The sequence below is a fragment of the Myotis nattereri genome, assembly GCF_964212035.1.
Source record: "Myotis nattereri genome assembly, chromosome: 2".
NCBI lineage: Eukaryota > Metazoa > Chordata > Mammalia > Chiroptera > Vespertilionidae > Myotis > Myotis nattereri.
This window is the reverse complement of record NC_138076.1, coordinates 99455968-99480104: the sequence shown is the minus strand read 5'-3', so window position 1 is coordinate 99480104 and position 24137 is coordinate 99455968. Positions and strand designations below refer to the sequence as shown.

General features: G+C 41.1%; 1 protein-coding gene across 1 annotated transcript in view; it reads right to left on the bottom strand.

Annotated features, from left to right (window-relative positions):
• Positions 1-24137, bottom strand: part of NBEA (neurobeachin) — a gene marked incomplete at its 5' end in the record, with an annotated part of 948936 nt that overhangs the window by 648746 nt on the left and 276053 nt on the right. Inside the window, 2 exons of the mRNA XM_081083035.1 lie at positions 18598-18693; positions 20230-20398. Coding sequence (XP_080939161.1) covers positions 18598-18693; positions 20230-20398 — 265 coding nt within the window. The remainder of the gene's footprint in view (positions 1-18597; positions 18694-20229; positions 20399-24137) is intronic.

Genomic DNA, 24137 nt, shown 5'->3' with positions numbered 1-24137 from the left:
AGTATCATTGCTGATCAAGTTCATCTTATCATGTTGATGGCGTATCCCAATGGAGATGGCTTTTTCCGACAGGACAATGCACCATGCCACGGTGCTTGTATTGTGCAGGAGTGCTTTCAAGAACATAAGGGAGACTTTACCTTGCTTAGGTGGCCCCCACAATCAACAGATCTCAATCCAATTGAGCATTTGTGGGACAAAGTTAAAAGAGCCATCAGGCAGCTGGTTCCACAACCATCAAAACTCACAGAACTGGACAGTGCTATTCATCAGCCATGGTGTCAGATTCCTCACATCACCTTTCAACATCTCGTGGAGTCAATGCCAAGAATCGCCGCAGTATAGAAGGCAAAAGGTGGCCCAACAAAGTATGGATGAGGGGGTCATAATGACCTGGGCACTCATAATAATATATATCCCACGTTCAAAGTCTGTTAAATCGCGTTGTTTACCCAAATCTCCAGAAAAAAAAAATCACTTCTACTGTCATGGTAAACAACCTGCTTCCCTATTTATAATGGTCTGGCCCTCTAGCAACTTCAGTGTGAAATTATAGCTAATTTGCCTACAAACGTCAGGTGGTCATAATAATCTGGCCACTCAGTGTGTGTGTGTGTGTGTGTGTGTGTGTGTGTGTGTGTGTGTGTGTGTATGAATCAAATTTTCTGTTTGCTAAGTGTATAAAAAGTACTTCAGGAACTCAACATTATTACCAAAAAAAAATGTCCAAAATAGACAAATTATAATTTAGAAGAAACCATTAAGAGGCAAAAAGATACTTTCAATTGATGCTTTGACTATGATGTGTAGATCTGTTTGGGAGTTTTGAGTTCAATGGAAAGCATGGAGCTCTTTGGATTGCTAGTAATCATTTTCATCAAATTCAGACAAATATTTCATCAAATATTATTTCTGCCCTTTCTCTTTCTATCTTCTCTTCTCTAACTCCCATATGCATATGTTGCTTCACTTGATGGTATCTCATAGGTCTCTGAGGCTCTCTTCACTTTTCTTCAATTTTTTTTTTCATTCTGTACCTCAGAGTATGATAAGTGCAATGGACCTTTCTTAAAGTATGCTGATTCTTTCTTCTGCCAAGTCAAACATTCTGTGGAGCCCCTCTAGTGAATTTTATATTTTAGTTATTAAATTTTCATGTCCTGAATTTCTACTTTTTTTTCTGTAATATTTATTTATTGATATTCTCTTTGGTTAGACATCATATTCATACTTTTAATTCTTCAGAAAATATTTCCTTTAATTACTTGAGCACATGTGTAATAGCTGGTTTAAAGTAACTGTCTAAAGTTCAACATCAGGGCATCCTCAGGGGCACTTTCTATTGACTGTTCTTTTTTTCGCCCTGTGTGTTAGCCTGTTTCTTTGCATATTTCATAATTTTTTGTTGAAAATTAGACATTTAAAACATATGATGTGCCAATCCTGGAAATCAGACCCCCTCCAGTGGGGTTCATTGTGTCTCTGTTTATTGACTCTCCTGAACTAATTCTGTAAAATCTATATTCTTTGACACCTGTAGCCACTGAAGCCTTCACTCAGTCATCAGCTAATAACTGGACAGAGATTGCCTTCAGTATCTTGAACCAGTAAAACTTCTGGGATGTGAAAGAAAAATATCCCTGAGCTTTCTGTCTGTCTTTGTGGCGGCCAAGATTCAATAAAGGACTACATCTGCAAAAAACAAAATAAACAAACAAACAAAAAAACAACAACAAAAAACTTGTACTCACTGCCAGAGATCCTATGTATACATTGGAGCATATTTTCAACACTTACCATGTTTACAACTCTCCCTTGCCCTTTACTTCCTGCATGCACAGGGCCTATAGATTATCCAGAGATATATGATTGGGGCCTTCTCAGGTCTTTCCTGGACCTCTGAGTAAAGCCTCAAGAATATGAACATCTTATTCTCAGATCTTCCTTTTAAGTTTTTGGGTAAGGCTCTTGTTTGCCATGGCTAGTATTGCCACCTCAGGCAGTTGCAATGTTATGAAAAAAAAAAAGTTTCTAATAATTATTTTGACAAATACCTTAGAAATAGGGCTTTACTCACCAAACAAGCACAGATCAGATAAAATAATAATGGAACATTACCAGAGGGAGCTGCCAAACAATGCCCCAAAATGGGACTTTCTAAAACCTGCAAACCTAGTTGGCCTCCTTCCAGTAGCTAGTAGGCTGCTGGTTTTCACCACTGCCATGGTTGACTGGCTGCTGGTTTTCAAGGTTAATGCAGAGCTGGATGGCAAGAGGGCAAGTTAAGTCTCCACAAAGTTCACTATTCTCATAAAAAAAAAAAAAAAAACCCTGCAGTTTTCATTGATTTAACAACCATTGTATTGTTTCAAACTTCTGATTACTTTCCAGAGAACTGCAAAGTGATTCTGACAATTTTTGCCAATGTTCTCATTGCTTTTATGGAGGAATAGTTTTTTGAGGTTCTTTCTCTACTCTTTCACAAGTCCTGCATCTAAGTGATGTTTCAGCTCCAAATTTTAGAACAGTTCCAATTTGTACATTTCTGTCAAATAGAAATTATAAAATATTCACATAGCCCTAGCCAGTTTGGCTCAGGGCTCAGTAGATAGAGCGTCAGCCTGTGGACTGAAGGGTCCCAGGTTCGATTCTGGTCAAGGGCATGTACCTCAGTTGCGGCTCATGTGGGAGGCAACCAATTGATGTGTCTCTCTCACATTGATGTTTCCCTGTCTCTCCACCTCCCCTTCCACTCTCTCTAAAAATAAATAAATAAATAAATGAATGAATGAATGAATGAATAAATAAATAAATAAATAATTTTAAAAATCAATGAAAAAATATCCTCTGGTGAGTATTAAAATAAAATATTCACATAAACATGTTTTGTTCTTCCCTTGCCTTAGCTTATTTGTACTCTTTTTCTCTTCCCAAAGAAAAAAAAATCATACATTTCTCTAATGTAATGGAGGCAGCCAATAACACTAAATAATGAAATGCCAACATAGATGTATAAAACTTTTCTTGAATTGCAGAGAAATAGAAACAACCAAATGTGGTATAACATTGTTAGTATCAATTAGATAAATCACACATTATATTTTATATTGAGTGGGAAAAAGTAGGTTTACAGTTGTAATACAAATAAATATAATCCTAATATATAGAAAGACAGGGGCTGTCATGACCGAAACAACCGGATGGACAACCAAACAGCAGGCTGTGTGGGGCAACCAGGCCAGCAGGGGGGTTAGTGAGGGATGATCAAACGACTCAACAGCAGGCTGCGTGGGGCAACCAAGCCAGCAGTGGGATTAGTGAGGGACGACCAAAGGACTGAACAGCAGGCTCAGCGGGGCGACGAGGACAGCAGGGGTATTAGTGAGGGACGACCAAATGACTGAACAGCAGGTTGTGCGAAGTGACGAGGCCGGCAGGGGGAGCAGTAGGGGGTGACCAGGCTGGTGAGGGGAGGCAGTTAGAAGCGACCAGTCCGGCTGAGGGGGATAGTTGGGGACGACCATACCAGCAGAAGGGGGCAGTAAGGGGAAACCAGGCCAGCAGGAGGGGCAATTAGGGGCAATCAGGCCAGAGGGGGGGCAGTTAGGGGCAATCAGGCCAGCAGGCAGAGGCAGTTAGGGGTGATCAGGCAAGCAGGCAGGTGAGCAGTTAGGAGCCAGTAGTCCTGGATTGCGAGAGGGATGTCCGACTGCTGGTTTATTGGGCCTAAACCAGCAGTCAGACATCCCCGGAGGGGTCCTGGATTGGAGAGGGTGCAGGCTGGGCTAGGAGGACTGCCCCCCATAGATGAATTTCATGCACCAGGCCCATAATCTAATCTAAGAAAAGAGAAACATGCAAATTGACCATACCTTCGCTACGCCCCAAGCCATGTCCACCAGCCAATCAGAGCAACTATATGCAAATTAACCCAACCAAGATGGCGGCCGGAGGCCATGGAGCTAGAGCAAGCAGGAGGCTTGGTTGCCCCGGAGATGGAGGAAGCCAATCTTCCCGCCTGCCCTGGCTGGCTCTGGCCTCTGCTGAAGGCAACAAAGTTTCAATTATAGAAGATAAATAAACCATAGATACCAGATTCCAGCCAGCCTCCACTGGGAGCTTGGGAGGCTGGGGGCCATAGCCAGCCTGCAAACAGCCATCAGCCCCTCACCCAGAATGGCCAGGCACCCCAGGGGGGACCACCACCCTGAAGGAGCTGTGGCCAGCCTGCAAACAGCCATCAGCCCCTCACTCAGACTAGCCAGGCATCCCAGCAGGACCCCCACCCTGAAGGGGCTGTGAAAAGCCTGAAAACAGCCCTCAGCCCCTCACCCAGGCTGGCCAGGCACTCCAGTGGGGACCTCCATCCTGAAAGGGGTGTAGTCAGTCTGAAAATGGCCCTCAGCCCCTCACCCAGGCTGGCCAGGCACCCCAGCAGGACCCCCACCCTGATCCAGGACACCCTTCAGGGCAAACCAGCCGGCTCCCACCCATGCACCAGGCCTCTATCCTATATAATAAAAGGGTAATATGCAAATTGACCCTAACAGCAGAACAACTGGGAATGACTGGTCACTATGACACACACTGACCACCAGGGGGCAGACGCTCAATGCAGGAGCTACCCCCTGGTGGTCATTGCGCTCCCACAGGAGGAGCTCTGCTCAGCCACAAGCCAGGCTGATGGCTGCCAGTACAGCAGTGGTGGTGGGAGCCTCTCCCACCTCCTCAGCAGCGCTAAGCATGTCCGACTGCAGCTTAGGCCTGCTCCCTGCTGGCAAGTGGGCATTCCCTGAGGGCTCCCAGGCTGCCAGAGGAATGTTTGACTGCCAGCTTAGGCCCAATCCCCCGGGGAGCGGGCCTAAGCCAGCAGGTGGTCATCCCCTGAGGGGTCCCAGACTGTGAGAGGGCACAGGCCGGGCGTAGGGACCCTCACCCCGAGTGCACAAATTTTTGTGCACCGGGCCTCTAGTCTATATAATAAAAGCCCAGCGACCATTACAGCAGGATGACCGGAACAGCCGGTTGCTATGACGCACCAGCTTCAGGGGCCGCCACCAGCGCTGCTGCGGAGCCTGTGGGCCCGGGGCCAGCTGTGTGGCCACCACCAAGGTGCCAGTAAAGAAGAATGCTAAGGTGGCCAGCATGAGCGTGCAGCTTGACATGAAGGCTCTGTGGGATGAGTTCAATAAACTGGGCACCGAGATGATCGTCACCAAGGCTGGCAGGTCAGGGCACCCCTCTCCCCGCTGTTATCCTCCCTACATGGCTCCAGTCTCAGGCAGTGGGCTTTGGCTCGATACACGCAAGTGAGACTGAGAAGGGGGGTGGGGGGTATGGCCAGGCCACTTGCAGGTTCCTCTTGGGGCAGGCCAGCTCCTTTTCTCTCCAAGTCCCAGCTTTATCAATAGTCACCTGGCGTGCTGAGCCAGAGGGTACTGCTCAGGAAGCTAGGAAGGCGGTGGAGAAAAACCCTGTGCACCTGCCGCCCAACCAGCAGCCCAGGACCTGGCACCACCAGAAATGGACTGGGTCAAAGCACACTGAGCTTGGAGGGAAGGCAGTCGCCTGTGAGGGGCATTCCCAACAGCTGGCTCACAGTGGATCCCACCTCAAAGGAAACTTGGTCTTTGGCTCCTTAGTTCAGTCTATGCCGGCTAAAGAAGAGCAGCTGGGCACATTTTAGGGGAGAATTAAGACTCTAAAACAGTGTGTTTTTTTCCATAGAGATTGCTACCCAGTTGTCTTGGGCCAAAATTCCGGGTGTTTGTGGGGCCTGCCTCTGCCACTGGGGTCCGTGTTTTCCAGTTGGCCTGTATTTGTTATAAGGGCCCAAAGAGAAGAAGGGGAACAGTTTTTTGTTGCAATGTATTTGACCAATAGACAAAGGCGAGTGCTGGGCTGTGTCTAATGAATAAACAGAGACACCAGTTCTGAGTCTACCTGGCCAAAGGGAGCTCAGGGCCTGTTTGCAGAGCCTTCTGGTGGTTTCTGTTTTCTTGCTGAGTCCGTCCTCCCTGGGAAGCCTGGGGCCCATGTTCACCTCCAGCTCAGTGGGTTTTCTCCAGGTCCCTCCCCCTGGCTGGCCCCACCCCTGACTGCCCCACTCCCCCAAACCTGATTGGGGTGAGCCGGCCTGACCCGACCCATGCATGAATTCGTGCACCGGGACTCTAGTAAATAATAAATAACAATATAGGACTAAACTGACTTGCATGCTCAGAACTATAAACCTGCTTTTGCCCACCCCCATAAATGATTAAGAACTTAGGCTTTGAAATTAAGATTGTTTTACTTCCAATCCAGAGTTATTCATGATTTGTGATGCAGGATGAGCCATTTAACTTTTCTCAGCCTCATTCTTTTTTCTGTAAAATGAGTATAACAGTACATACATAGTTGTGATTATTAAAGAACATAATTAATGAATAGTATCTACCATAAAGTAATATTTAACTTATAAGTTTTTGTACTTGTTGCTGTCATTATGGATTTTACTGTTATCACTACCATCATTACCATAATCATCTATACTAATAAAAATATGCTAATTAGACTGGACATCTTTCGGACAACCTTCTGGACGTTCTCACAGACAAAGCCACAGTGGTGGGGCCCAGGCAGAGGCACTTAGGGGTGATCAGGCCAGCAGGGGAGAGCAGTTAGGGGGATCAGACCGGCAGGGGAGAGCAGTTAGGAGGATCAGGCCGGCAGGGGAGAGCAGTTAGCAGTGGTTCTCAACCTTCTGTCCCTTTAAATACAGTTCCTCATATTGAGACCCAACCATAAAATTTTTTTTGTTGCTACTTCATAACTGTAATGTTGCTACTGTTATGAATTGTAATGTAAATATCTGATATGAAGGATGGTCTTAGGCGACTCCTGTGAAAGGGTCGTTCGACTGCCAAAGGAGTCGTGACCCACAGGTTGAGAACAGCTAAGTTAGAGGGATCAGACCAGCAGGGAGAGCAGTTAGGGGGATCAGGCAGGCAGGCAGAGGTGATTAGGGGTGATCAAGCAGGTGGGCAGAGGTGGTTAGGGCCGATCAGGCAGGCAGACATAGGCGGTTAGAGGTGATTAGGCTGGCAGGCAGAGTGGTTAGGGGCTATCAGGCAGGCAGACAGGTGAGCAGTTAGGAGCCAGTGGTCCCAGATTACAAGAGGATGTCCGACTGCCGGTTGGACATCCCCTAATGGGTCCCGGATTGGAGAAGGTGCAGGCTGGGCTGAGGGAACACCCCCTCCCCATGCATGAATTTCATGCACTGGGCCACTAGTCCTTATAATAAAACTGTAGTATGCAAATTGACCGAATGGGGGAATGACTGGTTGCTTTGACGCGCACTGACCACCAGGGGGCAGATGCTCAACGCAGGAGCTGCCCTCAGCCCACAGGACCAATCAGGTGATCAGGGCCTGCTGGCCAACCTCTTGGTCCTTTTTCCTGGCCAGCAGGCTCTGATCGCCCGATGGGGAATGGGGAACCGGAGGTGGGTGGTGGCAGACATGGGTGGGCGCCAGGCCAAGGCCCCCGCTCAGCCGGTCGCCCCACACACAGAGGATGACCAGTGGCAGTGGGGCGCGGGGCTGGCAAGCAGGCTGAATGGCCAACCTCTCAGTCCCTCCCCCTGGCTGGCTGGCATTCTTTCCTGCAGCCTAGACACAGGCCTGCCCACAGCTGCAGACAGTTGCTCCTCACTCCTCCCTACCTGCTCCCTAAGGGGAAGGGAGAAGCCATCAGCAAGGTAGCAGGCGTTAGGTGGGTTATTGAGAAACCTGTCTCCTGATTCTGCTGAATTCTAACCCTGTTCAGAAGTCCGTGTTCTGTGCTTAAAGCACCTGATCATATCCTCCTCAGCGGTGATACGACCTGAAATCTAAAGGGACCTTTTTGTGGGATGGGTTTTCATGAAAAACCCTGAAAGTAGAATCCTCCAATGAACTGACACAGTGAAGGTTCAGGTGTGATTAGAATGACCCTGATAGTGCCACTGGCCCTCTGGAACTCTCTTGGACATTGGGCCCATATCCCATCCCTTACCTAAAAGAAATTTCACACAAAAGCACCTCCTGTGAAAGGGCCTCCAACAGGGGGGTCACAGTCTCCTACATAGTCTCGAAGTATATCCTGTGCCGGGCCCACCTCGGGTGCAAGATGGCAAATGGGTGGGTTGCGGCAGTGGGCAGGGCCGGCTGACAGCAGCCAGGGAAGATGGCCCTGATCACAGGCCAGGCCTAGAGACTTTACCAGTGCAGGAATTTTGTGCACCGAGCCTCTTATAAGAAAATACAGAGCCGAACCACTCTATTAGTTATTCTCTCTACTCATCATTAATTTCTGTCTCTTTTCTCTAGGATGGCCCCTTTATCTGTAGACCACTTTATCCTATCCTAATAAATGTGACCTCTCAATCCCACCTCCCTTATAATTCTAGCCCTTAAGCTACTTTGGGTATTTCCCCTTCCTTTCTGAAGAGAATATGGCATAATGTAAATATCATCCTATAAAATAAAAGCCTAATATGCTAAGTGTCCGGGCGTCCAGTTGGCCATTCAACCAATCAAAGCGTAATATGCTAATTATATGCTAAGGTTGCTCAACCACTCCGTTTATATGCCCCTGATTCTATTATATTCACCAGTTTATTCTGTTCATCAGATTTTTTATTCACTTGATTTTTAGATTCACTTGTTGATAGATATGTATTTGTTGTTCATAACTTTTATCTTTACCTTTTTCTTCTTCTTCCTCTTCTTAAAGAATACCTTTCAGCATTTCATACAATACTGGTTTGGTGGTGATGAACTCCTTTAGCTTTTCCTTATCTGTGAAGCTCTTTATCTGACATTCAATTCTGAATGATAGCTTTGCTGGATAAAGTACTCTTGGTTGTAGGTTCTTGGCATTCATCACTTTGAATATTTCTTGCCACTCCCTTCTGGCCTGCATAGTTTCTGTTGAGAAATCAGCTGACAATCGTATGGGTACTCCCTTGTAGACAACTAACTGTTCTTCTCTTGCTGCTTTTAAGATTCTCTCTTTGTCTTTTGCTCTTGGCATTTTAATTATGATGTGTCTTGGCGTGATCCTCTTTGGATTCCTTTTGTTTAGGGTTCTCTGCGCTTCCTGGACTTGTAAGTCTATTTCTTTCACCAGGTAGTGGAAGTTTTCAGTCATTATTTCTTCAAATAGGTTTTCAATATCTTGCTCTCTCTCTTCTTCTGCACCCCCATAATTCAGATGTTGGTATGCTTGAAGTTGTCCCAGAGGCTCCTTACACTATCTTCATATTTTTGTATTCTTTTTTCTTTTTGTTTTTCTGGTTGGGTGTTTTTTGCTCCTTCATATTTCAAATCTTTGACTTGATTCTTGGGATCCTCTAGGCTGCTGTTGGATCTCTTATAATATTCTTTATTTCAGTCAGTGTATGCTTATTTTCTAGTTGGTCCTTTTTCATATCCTCAAGGGTCTCAGTAGATTTATCGAGTGTCTCACTAAACTTATTGGCGGTTTCTAGAAAATTCTTGAAAAACCTTAGAAGTGTGGTTTTGAACTCTATATCCAGTAGTTTGCTTTCTTCCATTTCTGTCATTTGTGACCTGTTTCTTTGTCTCTGCATTTTGGCTGCTTCCCTGTGTTGATAGAGTAGTTTTCTGTGCTAGGTGTCCTATAGGGCCCAGTGGCTCAGCCTCTCCAATTACCTGAGGTGGACACTCTTGGTGCACCCCTTTGTGGGCTTTGTGCACAGTCTTGTTGTAGTTAAGCCTTGATTGCTGTTGGTATCAGTGGGAGGAATTGACCTCCAGGCCAATTGGCTGTGAGATTCAGCTGTGTCTATGGTGGGAGAACCTCAGTACTGGAGACACCCTTATGGGGCAAGACTTGCTTCAGTGGGGTTTTGGTGCTCTCTGAGTCTGCCACCTGAGTGTGTCCCTTATGGATCTGAGGAATTGTAATCTGGATGGTCCTACTCTGACAACTGGGTACACTGGCTCTTGGATCTCTAAGGAGGTGCTAATTTAACCTCTGCCTGAGGCTACCCAGCAGGAGCTACAGAGAGATCTGCAGATTCCTCTTCTTTGTTTGGGGTTTGGAGGTGCCCAGATGAGGCCCAGCTGTGAAGCAATGCATGCTGCTGTGGGGCCTTGGGCCTTCTTTTCGATGTTCTGGGTCTCTCTGACCCAACTGCAGTTTGTTAGGTAATTTTAGATTGCAAAGGGCCAGGGAATTCATATGCAAAAGCCTCTGCTCACAGCTTGGGTGGGGCGGGGTCTCAGGGAATCAACAGGGTGTAGCCAGCAGCTATGGCTGATCCTTAGCTTTGCCCTAAGGGGCCCTGCATCTCAGTGTCCCAGTAATCACCGAAAGCACCTCTGAGAGAAAGCCGCCTTCGAGTTCCGCCCGATGCCAGACAGTCCAGTTTCTCCCCGAATGAGTCTTGGTCCCCAGAGACTCGCCCGGAACTGGAGTTCAGAGCAGTTGGGAACTTGTGAGTCTCTCCCAATTGAAAAAGACAACCAAGTCTTCAGTTGCTAGCCCTTTCCGCGTGGGCCTCCGTACCTCTGCACTTCACTTCTGCACCTCCTCTGAGTCTCAGTGTGCTTTTCTCTTTCCTTCTAGTTGTAGAATTTCCACTCAGCCAGCCTTCCTGTGGTTCTGGATGATGTCCGTTTTTTCTTTTAGTTGTATTTTTGAAATGGTTGTGCAAGGCAGCAATTTCAGGTGTTTACCTATGCCGCCATCTTGGTTTCTCCTCTATTTTCACTTTTTAAAAAATCATTTTTCTTTTTGCTGCTCTATTGGGTGAGTTCCACTGATCCTTTCTGATGCTTCATATAGTGCGCTATTGAACCTCTGTATTATATTTTTCAGTTCAATTATTGCACTCTTCAGCTCTGTCACTTCTACTTCCTACTTTCTTATATTTTCACTAGAGGCCGAGTGCATGGGATTCATGCACTGGTGGGGGCATGGCCTGCGGGGATCAGACGGCTGTGGGAGCACCACTCATCCCGGTCAGCCGAGTGGCTGTGGACCCACTCTCTGACCAGCTGCTCCCTGGTCCGGCATCTTCTGTGGAGACAGAGCACTCACCTCTCCAGGAGACCTGGTCAGGGCCGGGCCCAGGGACAAGAGCACTGAGGGGCAGTGGAGTAGGCCTCAGTCCTTTGGTGGCCACAAACCCACCTCCCAGCCTTCGGGATCAGGAGGTGACAATTGCAGCCCAGGTTCCTGTCAGTTGGCCTGGGGTTTGCAGCAGGAGCAGCCACTCATTCTGGTCAGCGGAGCAGTGCTCCCACTGTGGTAGCACACTGACTACCAGGGGGCAGCTCCTGCATTGAGTGTCTGCCCCCTGGTGGTCAGTGCATGTCATATCGACTGGTCATTCTGGTTGTTCTGCTGTTAGGTTGCTGGACTTTTGTTATATAGGATTTTTTTTGTTGAAGTTCTCACTGTGTTCATCCACTCGTCTCCCCAGTTCAGTGAGCACCTTTATGACCAATGCTTTGAACTCAGGTAAATTACTTATCTCCATTTCATTAAGGCTGTTTTTCAGATGTTTTATCTTGTTCTTTCATTTGGAACATATTCCTTCCTTTCCTCATTTTGCTTGACTCTCTGTCTTGGTTTCTATACAATAAATAAAACAACAATCTCTCCCAGTGTTGAAGGAATAGCCTCATGTAGGAGATACACCTTATCCTTCAACCCTGCCCCAGCACTTTGTCATCTCTCAAACCTTTGTGACTGCAAAAGCAGCAAAATCAATGTTAGACTTTTGACCTACAGAACTGTAAGATACTGAATTTGTGTTGTTTCAGCCAGTAAGTCTGTAATAATTTGATATGGAAGCAATAGAACACTAATACTCCCCACTCTGGTTAGTTTAAAAACCAGATCTTTAATACAGATTACAGGCCCTATATAATTTGGTTCCTGTCTATCTATCTAAACTCAGGGGATGCTTCTCTTTCCTTTGATTCTTATTTGCAGCCATATATTCCCCAAATATGCCAAGGAATTTCTCAAAATTTGCATTTACCTTTTCAGAAATGTGCTTCCACTGTCCCCATTCTTTTCCCAAATTAACTGAATTCATCCTAATGTTCCCAGCTAAATGTCACTTTTATGTCTTTCCCAACCCCAAATTAAATTAGGTTTCCTCTTTTGTACTTTCTCATAATGGTGTGTAATTTTATTTCTTAGAAGGCACATATATTGCAATTATATATTTAAGTGTTTGCTTTCTAAAAGTGTATCTCCCTTGCTAGAATGTTAGCTTCATAAGGATAGGAACTTCTTGCACACCATTATATATCCTAAGTACCTAGGATGTAACAGTAAATCTTTCATTTATTCAGCAAATATATAATGAAGTAATTGTAAAGTTAATTGAAAGAAAGGCAAAATTAGAAGATGAAAGGAGAGAAGGGGAGGGGAGGGGAAGGGAGAGGAGGGGAAGGAAAGACTTTTGTTGGTATCTTTAGTAATACTAAGAATAGACATTTAGAAGTTAGATTTTTAAAACTATGTGCAATGAGTGACTGGAGATAATTTTTAACAGTAAATAACTGAAATGTATAATATGTTCAAGATCACTACCCAATAAAAATTCTTTATTATATTGATACTATTATAGATTACTTATAACATAAATTTTAATGCACTCACATAATAGATTATAATGGACCCTTAAATATAATACTAAAAGCAAGAAAAAATAACAAACTTGCAATATTGAAACCCTTAGTGTTAGTTTATAAGAATATAAAAATGTGCCTAATAAATATTAACTTCATTTTTAAATATGCAACAAATAAAAACTGAGCAGTAAAAATATTTGTATATAGATTATTGGCCTATTGTTTTTTCAATAAGATACAATTCTGAAAGTAAAATTACTAGATCAAGGTTTATAGATATTTTCATGCTATGCAAAGTATAAGTATTTATATTCTCATTTTTCTAAATTTTACCCAATTTTCCAATTATAGTACAGTTTTCTTTCAATACAAATGTATTTGATTACTTGTAGCATTAAATAAATTTTTCATATTTGTACTGTACATTACCTTTCTTTTGCTAGCTGTTTGGTATTTTCTACATTTTCCCATTAATGTTATACATTATTTTAATTGATATATAAGAGCTTTTTATTCATTAAGGCTATTCACTTTTATTATATTAATGTAAATTTTTTCCTGTTTGCATTTGTCCTTTAATTTTAATATATTCAGACATATAAAATGTCTTTTATTTAGCCATATATTTTACTTTAGAACTTCAGTTTTTGATGTTATGCTTTAAACATAATTTCTTATATAAATTTTAATTTTAATTTTCTTAAATTATGTGCAGTTTCATTTTTACCTTTAAATTTTAATACATGTGAAATTTATTTGGACTATCATAAAACAAGGATATGAATTTTTTCACTTGGCTACCCCATGTGGTAATCCCCAAACCATTTGCCAAATGATCCTTCCTCACCCATTTAATTAGAAAAGTTATATTTATAATAATAAATATACAAATTCCATTCCACATATAGACTGCTTATGCTATAGGTCTATTTGTGTAACTGTATCATAGTCTCTTAATTATTTTATTTCCTTAATCCTTTTCCCTGATTAGAAACATTAGATGAAAAACATATTTATTTATAAGTTCACCTAAATATTAACTTTCTTCTTATTAAACCTAAAGTGCAATAATTAACATAAAGCTTCTATAGCTTCCAGGACAAGTTATCAATAAAAGTCTCTTTAGCATACATTTTATGGCTACCATCAATACTGAGCTTTTCAAAAAATTATTCAGCTTTCTCACTGACTTAATCATTAGCTTAACAAATATTAAGTATATCTATTTCCAAGAGCCAGGCAAGGTGAAAGAGACTACCTTCTTGAAGCACACATTTTAATAATCAATTAGACAAATAAATAAATTGCATAACTACAAAAAGAGAAATAAAGAAGATGCTATGATAGACAATAGAGTGTCAGTGAGGAAGCTATTAGCTACAGTCGTCAGGAAAGACCTCTGTGAGGAGGTAACCTTTAAGCCAATACCTGATGAAGAAGAATAAATAAGGCAATCATACAAAAAAAAAAAATAGGGAAGAGAGCCATAAACCAGGAACAAAATACAAAGATCAAAAGGCAGGAAAGTGCTTGGAATGATTAAAAAATTAAAAAGGAATCTGATTGTAACTAAGTGGGCAAATGGAAGAATAACAAGATAAATTTGGAAAGGTAGTCAGCACTCAGATTATCCAGGAGTCACCTGATAGCATACTCTAAAAGATTAAGAAAAAACTAAGTCAAATCAAGACATAATCTCATTTATATTTTTAAATAAAATGCAGAAAAACTAAAAAATAAAGTAGAATGGTGATCACTAAAGGAAGAGGTGAGGAAACCATTTTGGAAGCAACTGTAGTAATCCAGGTAAATTAAAAATAAAGTAGTCTTGCCACTGTAAGTTTAGACATGTTAGCGTTGTCCTAAAATTATAGAATGCTTTAGAAAAACAAAATTATTTTATTACATTTGTTATATTACATATATAAAATATTTATCATAGGAACATATATTAAATAGAAATTATATTTCATTACATTACTTTTCATAAATTTTTTAATTTTTTAAAATTTATCTTTATTGTTGAAAGTACTATAGATCTCCCTTTTCCCCCCACTGACCCCTTCTAGCCCACATCAGCACCCCCCACCCTGTGCCTTCACTACACTATTGTCTTTGTCCATGGGTTATGCATATATGCATATAAATTATTTGGTTAATCTCTTCCCACCCACCCACTCCCACCTTCCCTCTGAGATTACAAATTGGTGCTATTTTTAAATTTTCCATCAGTAAATAGGATAAATGACTAGACACAAGTCCAATGAAGAAAATGGCAATACTCAAAGAAGTTATAAGACCTTGAAATGAGGGACTATCAAAGATTAAAAAGAAGAGAGAGAGGCCAGAGAGCTAGTTCAGAAAATTTTAAAAAGCTCAATAATGAGCTAAAAGAAGGAAATGAAGTATGGAATTAAAGAGTAGATGAGATCAGTTCTTCTCAAACTATCTGTGAAAAATAACAAAATGTTAAAGTACACAAAATAAAAGCAGAAATATTTTTTATTTGACTCCATAGACATAAAACTACATTTCAATAAATATATTCTGAACAAAGACAACATTGGGAAAGAGATAATAATTGTAAAAACTGTCCATGTTGTTCACTGAATGTGTATATACACAAATGTTTTTATACTTGTAACTTTTTTCATTACATATCATAGCTAAACAAAGAGCTTTAAGCAAAAAGTGATTCCTCAAAAGAAATGACTATGTAAACACTATGAACAAACATTGAGAATATAAATATTTAAAGTTTATAACGTAACCATGAGCTTTTTGCTTGTTAAACTTAATCTAAACCAAGTTGAACCAGCAATAATGATACTCAAGGGAATAACATAGAGTTAACCTATTTTTATTTAATAATATGGAGAAAGCAGTGTCACAGAGGTATGTTGATGGAATGAAAACTCAGCTTAGAATATTTATTTGAAACTTTTATCCAAAATGAAACTAGAAGTGCTGTATCTTCAAAACATACCACTAATGTTCAATACCCAGTTACAGTAATTTATCCTGCAGAGTTATAATCACATATAAATTGCTTCACTGAAAGAAATAGTTCCAGTTCCATGAATTTCTTATGTATGAATCTTCTTTTAACAGAAAACACAAAACATTCTATCAAATACTTAAGATGACAAGAGCCAACTTTGCAAGGATGAACAAAATAAATTTTATTCTTAGAGCTTAAGATAGTTCATTGACAATTATTATTAAACTAGAGGCCCGGTGCAAGAAATTCATGCACTGGAGTGGGGAGGTCCCTCAGCCCAGCCTTCACCCTCTCACAGTCTGGAACCCCTTGGGGGATGTCCGACTGCTGGCTTGTGGCTGGATGCCCTTCTGCTGCTGCACGGCCTGCTGCTTGAGCTTCAGCAGCTGCTGCACATACTCAGATTGGGACACCACAGTCTGTCCCGCGAGCACCATCGAGTGGGTGAGTCAAGTGCGGTGGCAGGCTCACCCTGAGTTCCCTGTGCTTCCCTGAATCACTGAGATGTTCACACTGACTGCCTTCTACAGAGAACATCACCGGGATCGGGCTGCATTGAGCGTCTGCCCTCTGGTGGTCAGCGTGCATCACAGCAACCGGTGGTTCCGCCCTAATGGTCACTTAGGCTTTTATATATAAAAATAATGAAACATCTCATAAAAATTGTGTACTTCTACAATATTCAAACTTTGATTTTTATTCTCTGACACTTGCTGCTAGTAAAAAACAAAACAAACAAAAAAACTTGTTGGAATCCTTCTTTGTTTGGCAGTGCTGCATTCATTAAAAATATTGGACATGTTTGACTTGACAAAGAAGCCAATCCTATTAATCTTTAAAGAGTAGAATCCAACTAATTTTTTATCCTGTGAAAACACTAAGAGTTGATTCTACAGTTCCAATATCATCAACAGAAATTTCCTCTCAATAACCATTGCACCACAGCATGCAATCACAGATATGTATAATCCACTTCCATATTAGCACATATTAAAGAGAATAATAGAAAATTTACCACATCAACCTAAAAGGTCCTCAACATTGTATTATACCACTAAGACCACTGTGCAGTTCAGCCAAAATTGTTTTCATAACAAAATGTTTTTGATAAAGAAAGTAGTACATTCATATTCTGATTCAGGCTCCTTAATCAGGAATATTTCCCAGTCACTACAGCTAAACCTTTGGAATATGCTTACACACAACACAAATTCCAGAGGACATTTAATTTATTTAATCTAATCCTTCTTACTTTACACAATTCAGAGCTTTATGTATTTATAAGAAATAAAGCTAAAAAAATGTTTTTTCCTTTATTTTGTTATGATGCTTAAAGGTTGTATATTTATAAAAATATGTATGCATTCATCAAGTTGTAACAAACAGTACTTTATTGCTTCCTTTGTTCTATAAACTGGTCTTCCATATCCTTAACCACTGTATGGTGTACACTAAACTACGGTATCATCTGGAGCTCAGGTCCTCTCTAAACTCACTCAGCTCAGTTTCTTGCAGTTGTAGGGTAAAGTCCCCACTTTTTGTTGACTGTTAGCAAGGCTGTGCTCTCAGACCTTGCAAGGTGATGTTATATCTTTGTCCTATGATCATCTCCATCACAGCAATGTCAAATCCTTCTCACACTGTTCTGCAACCAGCCAGAGAACTGTCTTTACAGGACTCCTGTGCTTAGGTCAGAGCTACCTGGATAATCATCTTTTCTTAAAAGCAACTGTCCTATAGAAAATAAGTCACAGAAGCAAAATCCATCATTTTAAGTGTACAAGGAATTATGCAGGGAGTGTACACAGGAAAAACTTGGGGATGAGATGTGGGGATGCAGAATCACCCTACTACAATCCTTTGTTCTGCAGAGACAATACTCATGTTAATCTTACCCAGAAATCATTTTGGCTATTTAATGTTTCATCTCTAAAACTTTCAGTTGGTTTCTTTTAAAACTCTTCATTTTCATCCTCATTATGTCCACTTTTTCCTTTAGATTGAAAAACATCTTGCACTTACTTGATAATAATTGTTTAAATGTTCTTATGTAATAATTCTGAAATCTCTGTCCTTTCTGAATCTCTTCTTATTGACTAATTTTTTTCCTCTTGCTTATTCATTACATTTTCCTGCTTCTTTGTATGTTTAATAATTTTTATTAGATGTTTAACATTGACATTTATATTGCTTGTTGAAGAATTTTTTTATATTCCTTTAAAGAGAGTTGGAACTTTGCTCTGACAGAAACTTAAATAACTTTAAATTGCTTTGATGCTTTCAAAGCTTGTTTTAAGGTTTTTGCTTGTGAATATGAAGTGGCCTTCATTTTAGGGCTAACTTAGTCCTTCTGCTAAGGTCTGACTCTTACATTCTTGAATGAATGTTACCACTGTACATATTATTCTACATATAATTAGGTATCCTTAATTTGCAGATGGTACTTAAAAATGTAACAGAATCCTATATAATAAAAGGCTAATATGCAAATTGTCCCCTCGGAAGTTCGACTAGGAGACCGGGAGTTCGATCACTTGCTATCACATGCACTGACCACCACAGGGTGGCGCGGAACATGGCGGGCAACCAGCTGTGGTGGCGGGGTACTAAGGGAGTGAGGGAAGGGGGGCGGCAGGGAAGCAGGGAACTGAGTGGTGGCAGCGGGAGTGGCAAGGGAAGGAGGAGGCGGGGAGGCCGGGAGGCGGGGAACCTGATCGGCCCTGATCATAGGCCAGGCCTAGGGACCCTAGCCGTGCATGAATTTTGTGCACCTGGCCTCTAGTATGAATATAAAGCTATATTTTGCTCTCATTAGCCAGGTATAAATACAACATATATCTCCATGAAACCTGAGGTATATACTTGTTTATAACAATAGAATTATGGATATTTATTACATAATATGATGAAACAAGAATACTCAAATAGGTTGGAAGATGAGGTCAATATTACCTTTGTAAAATGAGTGGGCAAAGCTCTGCTCAGGAATTAACTTGGCAAGGAATCCATGGTTCAAAGTTGGATGAGGGATAGATGGTATGACCACAACTGTGAAGAAAATCATGGAATCAAATTTGAGCCAGTATGTAACAACTGCTACATAGTCCACTGACAAAACATGACAAGTTTATATTATTGCAACATGCAAGCACTGATGGCAACAAAGACTGCACCCCTGAGGGAAGGAAAGTGGTTATATATTAAGAGAAAGGAAATAATATACTTAAGTAATTTTAGCAACAGACACATGAAAACATACACAAAAATAAGAACTGGTTTTAGTGAACTGGTAATTCACTAATATTTCTTTATTTTATATACACATGACTGATAGGAATACATTAAAAAAAGAGTTAAGATAATAAAGTCTTAGTATTTTAAATGATCAAAAGACATAAACTGCAGTGGTAAGATAATGTTTAATTTGAAGAACAAAGTTAAAAGACTATACTACAATGAATACCATGTTTATGAGTTTAAACTAAATATAGCATGAAACAGCAAAGTATTAAAACTTATGCATAATCCATATTTCCACAACAGCAATAAAAGGTAAATGAGATATGAAATGCTATCAAAAACAAGATGCAGAGATTTGACCACTAATTTCTATGCACTTGTTAAAATATCCATTTTATTTATATGTCATATACATTTATTTAGGAAATAAAATTTAATCTACCAGTTAATCCAGTGGTACATGAAATAACCACTGGGTTACCAAGGTTACACTGCAAAAAAAACACAGAGAAATAACCTTGATATAAACATGGCCTGTAATGCAATTGATAGAAGAAACCCCATGACATTAAAAAATAGGAAATATTTATCATTTTTAAGCAGAATAGACAAAGTTGATAATGCAAGAACTCCTACAACATGAGTATAATCAGTAGGTAAGAAAGATATGAGTCAAGATGGTTGACTTTAATTGAAGGTACTTTGGTATAAAGTTTAGAATGTATGTTTTCCTATTATGATCTCTGATAGAATACTGATATTAAGTACAGAATATTTTGAATATAGATGATATAGAATATAGAGTATTTCTATTTAGAAACCAAAATAATTATACAGCAAAAGAAGAAGGAAGGAAGGAAGGAAGGAAGGAAGGAAGGAAGGAAGGAAGGAAGGAAGGAAGGAAGGAAGGAAGGGAGAAAGGGAAGGGAGGAAAGAAGGAAGACTATTTTTGAACTTGGCTATAAAGATTTATATTTTGGCTTAGTCTTGGTCTTGTACTACTCTATAAGAACCTCCTAATTTCATGTTTATAAAAGTTAAAAGTAATACATTTAAAATATGAGTTGCTTGCAAATAAAATAGTAGTATAAATGATTGGTATTAATAAATATAAAACATTAAAACCAAAACTGCACTGGCAAATGAGAATACAGCAAATATCATAGAAATACCATTCATACATTTTTTAGGAATTAGAAGAATATTAAATTGGTCTTTATATACCACTAACTTGTAAATGTATGAGATGATTATGAATAGAATCAGTTTAAGTTTGAATGTAAAAATGAAATTAAAAGCAGGAAAATTATAATGACATTTAAATAATATAAAAATATTAAGTACCTGTACTTGTTGGTGAATTTATTTCCTGTCTGATGTTTCTACCTGGTTGACTTCCAATTCTTGCAGTCTCTCGCTGGGGTTCTAATATGTCACGGTACTTGGAAACCATCAGAACCGAAATGAAGTAAACGACAGCTAAAGCTAAGAATTGTGCCTGCTTGCTATCATCCTGTGTAAAATAAAAAGGCAGTTTTGATGTTCAAAATTTTTAAAGTGAAAGTTCTTAGAATACAAGAAATTATTCCTATCTCATTGTCTTCATGGAACAAAATATGACATTTACCTTTTATTTGTCTCTCTCTCCCTCTCCCTTCCTTTCTGAAATCAATAAAAATGTATTTTAAAAAACACCACTGCCAAACTGGTTTGGCTCAGTGAATAGAGCGTCAGCCTGCGGACTGAAAGGTCCCAGGTTTGATTCCGGTCAAGGGCATGTACCTTGGTTGCGGGCACATCCCCAGTAGGAGGTGTGCAGGAGGCGGCTGGTCTATGTTTCCCTCTCAACGATGTTTCTAACTCTCTATCCCTCTCCCTTTCTCTCTGTAAAAAATCAATAAAATATATTTAAAAAAACAACAACCCACGAATGTTAAAATTTTGCTGAATATGCCACAAAACTTTATTCTTTGTGCTTTTAACCTTTATTACTTATTTCTTCCATGATAGAGTATGTATATTAAAAATGCAGCTATATGCAGCATGTATATTAAAATATGCAGTATGTATATTTAAAATATGCACAAGGATGAAAAGAATAATTATACACCTAAATGATAAAGACACAGTTTCAAATGTTATAACTAAAAATTAATAGAATATAATTACAATTGAAATACATAAACATTTCTGACATGTTACTATTTGAGCAAGAGACTATTAATACACAATAGGGGAGCATAAAACAAATTTTATACAATCTCAATATGAACTAAAAGGGTGACATGGTAGCTTAAGAGAAAGCGATTGCAATCTTTACCTGCATAAACAGATTAAAAAGACGTAAAAATCTCACCATCCTGCACTGGAAAAATAACCACTAAAACATTGTCAGGATCGAGGCTCCTAATTTCAAAAGTTCAATAACAAAAAGGAGTTCTTCCAGAGGAAAAGAGCCAAGCAATAAAAGGTCTGATAAAGATCAGCCAAGTTAGGATAAAGAGGTAATCCTATCTAATAAAAGAGAAACATGGTAATTGGCATACACCCACTACCCTTCTCATTGGTTAATCAGGGCAATATGCAAATTAACTGCCAGCCAAGATGGCGGCTGACAGCCAGGCAGCTTAAACTGAACATGAGGCTTGCTTGCTTCAGTGACGGAGGATTCCAAAGTTCCCCGCCTGCCCTGCCGGCCTCTGAGCCTGCAGTTTGAACATTGTAACAAATATAGAAGCTAAAAAAAAACCCAGAAACCTGCTTTCAGTGAGCCGGGATCTCAGAGCTGGAGTTGATACAGAGTTTCAATTATAGAACCTAAACAAACCAGATACCTACTTTCAGCAGCTGAGGCCTCAGAGCTGGAGCCAAGCCTCAGAGCTAAAGCTGGCCCAGAATACAAAAAAAAAAGAAAAAAGAAGCAGTTGGGAGCTTCAGTCCCAGCCTGAAAACAGCCCTCAGCCCCTCACCCAGACTGGCCAGGCACCCCAGTGGGGACCCCCACCCTGAAGGGTGTGTGACCAGCTGCAAACAGCCATCGTCCCCTCTCCCAGGCTGGCCAGGCACCCCAGTGGGGACCCCCACCCTGATCCAGGACACCCTTCAGGGCAAACCAGCCGGCCCCCACCCATGCACCAGGCCTCTATTCTATGTAGTAAAAGGGTAATATGCCTCCCAGCACCGGTATCAGCGAAGCCTCGAGGCCTCCTGGCACCTGGATCAGTGTGACAGGGGGCAGTGCACAAACCCCCTGATCGCCCTGCAGCTCTGTGTGTGACAGGGGGCGGGGCCACAACCTCCCTATCTGCCCTGCTCTGTTCCTGACAGGGGAAAGCGCCCCAACCCCCTGATGGGCCCTGCTCTGTGCGTGACAGGGGGGAGCTCCCCAACCCCCTGATCGACCCTGCTCTGTGCATGACAGGGGGTGGCGCCGCAACCTCCCCATCGACCCTGCCTTGAGTGTGACAGCGGGCGGTGCCCTAACCCCCCAATCGGCCCTACCCTGAGTGTGACTGAGGGTGGCATCACAACCTCCCAATCCGCCCTGCTCTGTGCATGACAGGGGGGGCACCCCAACTCCCAAATTGGCCCTGCTCTGAGCCCGACCAGGGGCTGCACCTAGGGATTAGGCCTGCCCTCTGCCACCTGGGAGCAGGCCTAAGCCAGCAGGGCGTTATCTCCTGAGGGGTCCCAGACTGCAAGAGGGCACAGGCCGGGCTAAGGGACCCACCCCCCCCCTCCGGAGTGTACAAATTTTTGTGCACCGGGCCTCTAGTAGTTTTATAGAAAGCAACTTGCAGTCCAGCAGAGAAGATAATTTTTATAATAAGCATGCCTTGCAAAAATGTAAGAGCTCCATATTACCTTGAAAGCTCTAGCCAAAAAGCTTAGATAACCATCTTATAGGGAAAAACTGCTAAGAAGGAAAATGAAGGAGGAGGAGGAAGAGGACGAGGACGAGGAGAGGAAGAATGAGGAAAAAGGAAGGAGGAAGAAGGAAGAAGGAGGGAGAAAGAGGAAGAAAGGAGGAGGAAGTAGGAAGAAGAAGGAAGAGGGAGAAGAAGATGAAGGAAAAAAATGAAGAAGAAGGAGGAGGAGGAGGAGGAGGAGGAGGAGGAGAGGGAGAAGGAGGAGGAGGAGTGAGAGGAGGAAGAGGAGAAGGAGGAGGAGGAGAAGGAGGAGAAGAAGGCAAATTTATATTACCTGTAAGACCACTACCAAATTAGAACATATTTAAATAAGCAAATGTAAATGGTTAGCCTTTTTCTAAGCTAATAAAAGTGATACTTCAAACCAAAACTGCATTTACTGTGCCCCATAGATAACTGGTAAAAATTAGTATCATAAAAATAAGGAAGCCAAAACCGGTTTGGCTCAGTGGATAGAGCGTCGGCCTGCGGACTGAAGGGTCCCAGGTTCGATTCCGGTCAAGGGCATGTACCTTGGTTGCGGGCACATTCCCAGTGGGAGATGTGCAGGAGGCAGCTGATTGATGTTTCTCTCTCATCGATGTTTCTGGCTCTCTATCTCTCTCCCTTCCTCTCTGTAAAAAATCAATAAAATATATTTTAAAAAAATAAAATAAAATAAAATAAAATAAAAATAAGGAAAACAAACATGCATTAAAGTCTAGTAACTCTATTAATGGGTTCGTTGTATTATTACATTTAAGTACAATATAAACAAAAATCAAAATTTATGTGCATTTGTCAGAAAAGGAAGTAAACAAGAAATGATGATTTAATACTATGAAACAAAATCAGTATAGCTAATGGTGAAAATGACCAAAACAGATTAAACTTGTTCTGGCATTTGAATTTAGTATTTCATATTCAGTGGTTGAGAGCTTTCTTATGATGTGTTTAAAATGCATACTACTTGCATTACAATGCTAATGGAATAGATATACAGAAAAAGGTAAAAATACAAAAGCTTAAATGGTTATTATAAAGGACGTGAGTACAATAAAACAAACAAACAATAATGACCAAGAATAAATGCGAATGCAGCTCAAGCTGTGATACACCATAAAAGCCCATGTCACCGTTTATTTCCACCATTGGAAACTCAGTTCCAGGCAATTAACAGGCATTTAACAAATATGTGTGAAATGAATTGATGTCAACCACCAAGTTGTGGAGCTGCAAATAATATTTACTGTTGTCCTAGCCAAGCTAAAATCTCCTTTAAATATGGTATGTAAATAGTTGCCATTTCTTTTCAAACTCAGATCTTCAAAGTAATTGTGCTGG